This window comes from Atta cephalotes (genome assembly GCF_000143395.1).
Source record: "Atta cephalotes unplaced genomic scaffold scaffold00010, whole genome shotgun sequence".
Lineage (NCBI taxonomy): Eukaryota > Metazoa > Arthropoda > Insecta > Hymenoptera > Formicidae > Atta > Atta cephalotes.
The window spans coordinates 2,598,473-2,606,660 of record NW_012130074.1 but is presented as its reverse complement, the minus strand read 5'-3'; the positions used below and the strand labels follow the sequence as shown (position 1 = coordinate 2,606,660).

General features: G+C 28.5%; 3 protein-coding genes across 3 annotated transcripts in view; 2 read left to right on the top strand and 1 right to left on the bottom strand.

Annotated features, from left to right (window-relative positions):
• The window catches only part of LOC105627859 (diacylglycerol kinase theta-like), a 22,498-nt gene extending 22,037 nt beyond the window's left edge, over positions 1 to 461 (top strand). The window contains exon 6 of the mRNA XM_012209134.1: positions 364 to 461. Within this exon, the coding sequence (XP_012064524.1) occupies positions 364 to 461 (98 nt within the window). The remainder of the gene's footprint in view (positions 1 to 363) is intronic.
• A 525-nt stretch (positions 462 to 986) lies between these two features.
• On the top strand, positions 987 to 2,533 carry LOC105627710 (ribosome production factor 2 homolog). The gene is made up of 5 exons (XM_012208988.1): positions 987 to 1,009; positions 1,150 to 1,282; positions 1,365 to 1,804; positions 1,992 to 2,136; positions 2,239 to 2,533. Exons 1-5 carry the CDS (start codon positions 987 to 989, stop codon positions 2,440 to 2,442), a joined length of 945 nt encoding a protein of 314 aa, XP_012064378.1. The 3' UTR covers positions 2,443 to 2,533.
• On the bottom strand, positions 2,508 to 5,244 carry LOC105627711 (probable cysteine--tRNA ligase, mitochondrial). Its single transcript, XM_012208989.1, has 8 exons — positions 5,006 to 5,244; positions 4,386 to 4,681; positions 4,081 to 4,291; positions 3,617 to 3,882; positions 3,409 to 3,545; positions 3,010 to 3,132; positions 2,628 to 2,888; positions 2,508 to 2,559 (listed from the first exon to the last, which is right to left on the bottom strand). Exons 1-8 carry the CDS (start codon positions 5,242 to 5,244, stop codon positions 2,521 to 2,523), a joined length of 1,572 nt encoding a protein of 523 aa, XP_012064379.1. The 3' UTR covers positions 2,508 to 2,520.
• Positions 5,245 to 8,188: the final 2,944 nt, after the last annotated feature.

The following is an 8,188-nucleotide window of genomic DNA, read 5'->3' as shown; positions in this document are numbered from 1 at the left end:
ATATATATATATAAAATAAATATACATTTATAAAGAAAAATATGAACGCGAAAGGATTCTATAAATTAGAATTATTACGAAGAACAGATAAGTTAACATTCAAACTATTTAGTAATTAATTTTTAGAATACCTTACATGATTTTTTATAAAAATGGTACAAATAGGAAGTACTCCTTTTTTTTCGAAAAGGCATTTGATTACTTGAGTCGTGCACATCGCGTATGCGTGAAGAATCTGTTCCAGATAGAAAATTTTTCTTTTCCTTTGTCATTAAATTTTATTGGAGAAATATTAATATTAATAAAAATTATTAATTGAGACATTGGAATAATTATGTATTTAATATTGATTTGTTTTTTTAGGAGTGTCTATTCATGTATCACACGTGGTTCATTGTCAGTGGAGTAGCTGCTGGCTGATGCACAATGCTGAAGAATCATTTATAGGCTGCGTTCAGTAAAACATTTATTTTGCAAACTATTGAAAGTTTGCGTTAAATTATTAAATTTCTTTTTAACTTTCTAATTTTTAGATCTAAAGGAATGGTCCTATCTCAGCAGACAGAATAAAAAGTTGCAAATTTGTGGTGTTCTGCTGAACGCAACCTGCGGATTGTTTTTTTAAACTAGCTATAGGCTGTAGGCTGATATTTCATGTGTTTCATGTGTTATATATATTACACATATATATATGTTATATATATTACACTACATATTTTACATGTTTTTATTTTTACGTTTTTATGTTTTGATTTCTCGAGCTGTCATTTCATTCAAAATTACCGCGATGCAAATGTTTAAATGGCGGTGTCCGCGCCATGCTGCGCAAAATCGTACAAAATTCGTCTGAAAAACGAGCACACCTATGTATGTACAATTGTGTATAATCGAGCCATGTGTTGTGGTTAGGTTATTCCAGGGTTATTCACGTTTACTGAAAAAAATATAAAATTGTAATTTTTAATATATCAATTTATTATTTCATCATGCCTGCTGTAAACAGAATTACGTAAGTTTGTCATGTATCTTGATGTATTTACAGCGTACAAAGTAATATTAAAACATTATTCCTTAATATACATGGAATTGTATATGTAGATTATTGTAGATTTTCATTATGCATTATAATTTTATGCAATGTTTTTATAGAAAGCCAATTACACATAAGGGTAAAAAAGCTATATTGAAGAAGGAGCCTAAGTTGATAGAAAATGCTAAAGAAGCTTTGTGTCTCAAGGGTAATCGCACGTCGCAAATCGTTACAGATATTATGAAGGATTTGGTAAACAAGTATAATTTTTATTGGCGTTGCAACTTTTATAGCAACAGAAATTTTCAATTATAAATGAAATATATTTTTCCAGTATGATTTGAAGAAACCTAATGTACAAATGATGAAACAGAAAAATGACATACTGCCATTTGAGGATATTACACCTATTGAAAAATTTGCTTTTAAGTATGACGCATCTCTTTTCATGATAGCTACTCATAATAAGAAACGTCCACACAATCTTATAATGGGTCGAATGTACGAACATATGTTATTAGACATGATAGAATTTGGCATAGAAAATTATAAAGGATTGAAAGACTTCAAAGTTGAAAAAATCACCTCAGGAATAAAACCATTGTTGATATTTAATGGTGAACTCTTTGAAAGTAATCATGAATATGGAAGGATCAAAAATTTACTCGTTGACATGTTCCTTAGAGAAGAGGTTCAAAAGATCAGATTGCAAGGTCTTGAACATGTTTTAAGCTTCACAGCTGTCGAGAATAAAATACTTCTGCGTAGTTATAGGTAAGATAAAAGTAAAAATTTATTTTTATTTTTTTCAACTTTTTTATTGATCATTTAAATATATCAATAGTAAAACTATAAAAAAAGTGTAAAATAAATGTTGCAATAACATAAATATGTAAAAGAACAGATCTTATTTACGATCTTAATTTAAAGATCATATATTGATTGCTCTAATAATTTTTAGGATACTTTTAAAAAAATCTAACACGAGAACACCTAGGATAGAACTCGTAGAAATAGGACCACGTGCTGATTTAGTGTGTAGGCGTAACAAGTTTGCCTCTGAAGATTTATTCAATCGAGCTTGTCGGAAACCTAACGCACTCAAGGTATTGTTTTATAAATAATTCTAAATTTATATAAATGATATATAAATTTTTATATATCAATTCAGTAAAGATATATTTAATCTAATAATTGTAATTTTATAGGCAAAGACGAAAAAGAATATTTCTAAAGATACATTTGGAACAACATATGGCCGTATACATATTGGCGCACAAAATATTGTCGGTATTCAGACAAGGAAGATGAAAGGCTTAAAAAAAACATTATCGGAAAAAAATACCCAAAAAAGAAAAATTGCTAATGATAATAACGATGGTGCAAAGAAATTAAAAGAAATTAATGATTGAGAGATTGATTGATTGATTGGGGTATTTACAATTAAATAAAAAGAATGTAATTTTAATACATTTTTATTTAAAATATGATTATTGTTTCCAACTCCAGCTAGTATCATTTTGTTGATCCTGCAATCAATGATAATATAGATCTCATATATAATTATTATTTTAAAACATGATTATAAAATTTTTACCTTTACTGTAATTCCACAAGTAGATAAACATTTTCGTACGTTATCGCATTCTTTTAATAAAATTGTATCCTTTGGTTTTTGCTCAAGTGCTCTGATTCTGACAATCGTCCTGAAGTTCAGAAAATGATCAATAATATCTTCAATTTGTCTATTTTCTACTGTTGATTTTGTGGATCGTGAAATGCCAAACTTTGAGAGAATATTCGAAAGATAATTTGAAACTGCAGCAATCACGCTTACATTATTACTGCGAGACGTTACCTGCAATTAAAAAATAAGTAAATGATTAGTAGATAATATAAATAGTCTAATATAAATAAGATTGCAATATTATAGACATATTAATTATTACTAGCATATTTCTTATATACAATCGATTTACATTATCCTGGTGAAGCATCTTATTTCCTATTCCAACAAGATTTATAATCGCATGCATTGCTTTTGAAGTATCAAAATCATCTGCCAATGCCGAGTAAACCTTACTTCTTGTGTCATGTAAAGTCTAAAAAACATTTAAATTAATTAATTATTAAATTAATTAATTATTTGTAGTAACTATTGCAAAAAAGTTTCTTAAAATTTTATATTGTATATTAATATCTTTATATACACATACTTGATTTAAAGAAAAAGAATATTTAGAACTTTGTAATTTGTAATTTTATAAATTTTATTGCATATTTCTATAATGACATGATGCTAAAAATATAAACTTACTATACATACTTATACTTACTTAGTATACATAGTAACAATTATGAAGAGATTAATAACTTACTGTATATAAAAGATTTTCATCAATTTCACCTGTTTTAAATTTTCCAGTAACATAATTATCACAGTCATTTATGAAATTATCAAGTTTCTTGGTTGCTGACACTGCAGTTTGTATAACTTCATCTGAAAATTCAATACCTGCAACACAAAACTCAGTTCATTACTGAATTAAATTATATAAAATAGTTATTGAACATTATTATATGTACCATTTCGATAATGAGACAAAAGACAAAGCATTCTAAGATTATTTGCTGAATAGTTTTCGAGATAATCTTGTATACTTATGGTGTTCTTTAGACTCTTTGACATCTTTACATCCCCTTTCAGACTTAAATGGCCACAATGAAGCCAGTAATTAACCCATTGATCAACATCGTGATAACAGCAAGATTGTGCTTCTTCATTTTCATGATGTGGGAAAGCTAAATCTATTCCACCACTGTGTATATCTATAGAATTTCCAAAGACTGTGCTGATAAAAAACATACTACTATATAGATCGATATTATCAAATGGGTAAATATGTTAAAAAATTTAAATTTGCTATATAAAACTAATTCTGAAAACATGCATATTATCTTAAACAAATATATAAAAATAAATCTAGAATTAAAGTTGATAAAAAGAATTTTCATATAAAGTACAGAAGGGAATCGACTTTCAAAATTACCTTGCAATTGCACTGCATTCTATATGCCATCCTGGTCTACCATAGCCCCATGGAGATTTCCACGATGGTTCGTTTTCTTTTGCTGCTTTCCACAATGCAAAGTCCAATGCTGATTTTTTACCAATAAAATTCTGATCGTTTACAGTATCAAGTACAAGAGTTGATAATTTACCATATTTATTATACTTGCTGGTATTAAAATAAACAGATCCTGTAAAATCCATACAAAATAATATATATAAAATAAATAAAAGTTCGACATTTTTTTTATAGTGATAAAGTTCATATATTAATAAATATTATACCATCTGGTGCAATGTAACCATCATCCTTGGCTATAAGTCTCTCAATAAACTGAATAATTTGTGGTATATAGTCTGTTACTCTACAACGTAAATATGGTTCACGGATATTTAATTTATTCATGTCTGCAAAAAATTCAGATTCAAAATGCCTTGATAAAGTCTCAAAATCTTTTTCACTTTCAATGGAACGTCTTATTATCTTATCATCAATATCAGTTATACCCATAACTAATAATACATCTATATTAAAATAATCTGACAAAATTCGACGAATAATATCGCATTTTATGTAAGTCCTACAAAAAATAATAAAAAGTAAATTAGTTTTTTTATTGTAATATATTTAAATATATATTTAAATCTATATTAACAATTTATTGGTAATTATTGATAATTTTCGAATTAAATCCATTTGTTACGATCAAAATAAAAAAAATATATATATATATATATATATATACAGGTAAAATTATGATAATTATGATTGCAAAACATTCTACAGTACTACAGATGTAAAATAATTGTAATAATTGAATTAAATACTAATCGTTTAATTAATAATTGGTTAAATATAACAATAGTAAACAACATAACGCATAAAGTTTATATATTTTTATTACATTGCATGTCCAATGTGTGCGGAGTCATATACTGTAGGTCCGCAGATATACCATTTTAAAATGTTTTGTGTTTTCAGGATCAGTGGTACTTTGCATTTCGTTATCGGATTATATATAGATACTTCGGTCTGATGTCCCACTGGTTTTATCCATTGTGATTTGTCTCGACATTTTGTTTCGGTATTTACGAAACGTTTGCAAATCCGATTTAACTTACGCATTATACGAATCGCATTCATATTTATTTTTTTTCCAGTTAACCTTATAATAATTTTAACTCTTAATATCTCTTTATATTATTTTCTCTTCAGAAATATTTAGCTTAGACATATTCCGTTTGAATATGTTCATCTACTTATTTACAATTTTTAAAATTTATATTTTAGTTGATTCTTTTTTTAATTAAAATTTTTAAATAATTTTATTAGATTCTTGAACGAAGACCAATATCCTAACCTATAAGAACACACAAGTGTCGACACTATCGACTGCCGACAGAGAGAAACATGAGAATTGAGATGAGAGGAATTCAGATTCAGAGGAATTTGGAGGACTGGTCGATTCTTGAATCGATACATCGAAAATTAATTCTTTTTACTCTTGAAAAATCGAATTTTTATTTCTCAATTCTTTCAGGATTTCTGAGAAACCGAAATAAAAAAGACTTTAAATACAATATAACCAGTAGGGACACTCCGTATCGGCTCCTTTGATCTCCATTTCGCAATCACGTCCGCCATGTTAACGTTTGAAAAATCCAAGATCGAAAGAGGATATAATGCCCCATGCGATAGTCCATTGCTTTGCTCTAAAAAATATAATTAAGGATGCCGTGTAAACGTAGTCAATGTAAAAATATTATCTTTTTTCATAAAATTATATTTTATTATGTTTAATTAAGTTAACCTAGCATAAGCTACTTTTTGTAAATTATAAAAACTTACCTTACGATATCTTTGGGATAATGAAAAAAAGTGCATTGTGAATTTTTATTATTATTACTGCATTTAATACTGCACGTAACATAACTTTTCTTTTTTTATTTTCTTTTTATTTTTTAGAAATATTTATGGCGCAGCTCTTAAATTGTCTTCTTTTGCCGGATATCTCACATGGGATCTGTGTAATATTAGGTGTGGGAAAAAGTTCGTGGCGTTTTTACCATTAGATGGCATTAAAAAAACGCCACGAACTTTTTCCCACATCTAATATGTATGTTCTTGTCATCTTGCATTTCATTGGATCCGGCCCAAAATAAAAGCTGCGCAGCCATACTTGCGCGAACACGCATTTTTTCGTTGAGTGTCTCTATTGGTTATACTTTATATACTCTATTGGTTATGCTTTAAATAACAATTTACAGGGTGTCCATAAAATGTTATTTTTTTGTTTGATTATGAGTATTATGACAATTTGCGTAAGGTTAATATGTTATTTTACAGAAAATTATTAACAAGTTTTAAATTATTAACAAAGTTGAAACAACTATTTGTGACGTTGCATTGATGTTGATATAAAAAGTAAAATTGAAACAACAACAAAGAAAGACAATTAGAAATGATCTGTTTACAGCGTTTATAAATCCCTCATTTTATATTTAAAAAAAAATTGTTTTTTTCAATATTTTGTTCAATAAACATGTGCATAAGCGAACAATTAATTAGAATCTTTTCTTTTCTTTTATTCCTTAAAAAAGAAGGATTTCGATTAGTTGATTCCCTCATACAACGCATAACGCACTATGCATTGTGCGTTATGCGAGAGTCTGTGCTGCAGCCATTACTTGCAAGTCGATCGCAAGTTTGTTGCGACAGCCAATATGAAGCGTTGATTTCAAAATGCAAGCTTTAGATTGGCTGTCACAATAAACTTGCGATCAGCTTGTAACTAATGTAGAACCAGCATGTATAGTGCAAGGAATCAACCAATTCTTCAACAAATTCTTCTTTTCTATAAAATGGAAGGAAGTATTCTGATTAGTTGATTCACTTATGTATTATGTGTATTATGTGTTATGCGTTATGCAAAAGTCTGTGCTGCGGCCTTTACCGCTTACCTTGTATCATTGGGCGAGTTCAAGACGGTAAAGCATGCTTACGGAGCGATTGGCTGCGTTTAGCAGAAAAAGCAGCTTTGCAGCTGTTGTAAAATTCCCTAATACAATAGTCTTGCCCTTAGTTCTTCATTGGATCTAAATGTATAAACCAATCATATTCAAGAATTTTACAACAGCAGTTGCAAAACTGCTTTTCTGCTGAACACAGTCATGTATATGATTGGTTGGATCTATAAGTAACAACTAAATTATGTTCATTTCCTCGGCGAGCGGGCTAGCCGCTTCGTCAACTTTAACGCACTCTTTCACTTACAGACGCTCGTGTAGGTAGAGCATTATAATATAGGTATTCGCATCCGCCATTTTTAGGCCTTTCCCCACTCTTTATTCTTTCTGGCCATACCTACGATAATAGTAGGTCGGACGGACACGCGTATTCGACTATCTTTAAATCTATATCTTTAAATTAATATCTCGTTAACTTGTTGTGTAAACTGCAAAATGATAGAAGACTTTTCGATTCAGTTTAGTCTACTCTACCTGCTCAGGACGGGTAAGGCTGAAAGTTGATGCCCTCATGTATATTTAGATGCATATATGCATCAATTTAATAAAAATATACGGAAATGTATGTACAGCATTCCATTCATTCATTGCCTTGAAATGGATAAATTAGAACAGATTAGGATAAACTTAATCCTGAATGTCTCTTCATTATAGAATTTATTGTGCATGCACTGTTAAATTTATAATATCACGTTACATTCAGTTGAAACTATTTTTTAATCATTTTTATCTCTCTCTCTCTCTCTCTCTCTTTCTCTCGTCATTACTCTTACTCAATATTTCATTAATTTAAAACACTAAAACACTAGAGTAAAACTGTAATTTAAGAAAACTATTAAAGGCTTAAATTTTATTTACTAATTGCAAATTCATATGCTAATGTGAATGCTTTGATATTAATTTTAAGTAATTCAAGCTTATTTGATATTAAGTAATAATAATTTAATCTCAAAAAAATGATAAAAACTAGATTGATTTAATGTAGTCGATTTTTAAAAATGTTTTATATTTTTTTACATTAAAATATTATGTCTTGATACACTTAAAAGTAAGAACAAAAG

Coding starts and splice junctions, on each gene's coding strand:
- LOC105627710 (XM_012208988.1), top strand. CDS start 987: ATGCCTGCTGTAAACAGAATTAC. Junction 1,010..1,149: donor CCTGCTGTAAACAGAATTAC/GTAAGTTTGTCA, acceptor ATGTTTTTATAG/AAAGCCAATTACACATAAGG. Junction 1,805..1,991: donor ATACTTCTGCGTAGTTATAG/GTAAGATAAAAG, acceptor AATAATTTTTAG/GATACTTTTAAAAAAATCTA.
- LOC105627711 (XM_012208989.1), bottom strand. CDS start 5,244: ATGAATGCGATTCGTATAATGCGTAAGTTAAATCGGATTTGCAAACGT. Junction 4,292..4,385: donor TGGTTACATTGCACCAGATG/GTATAATATTTA, acceptor TGGATTTTACAG/GATCTGTTTATTTTAATACC. Junction 3,546..3,616: donor TTTGTCTCATTATCGAAATG/GTACATATAATA, acceptor TTTGTGTTGCAG/GTATTGAATTTTCAGATGAA.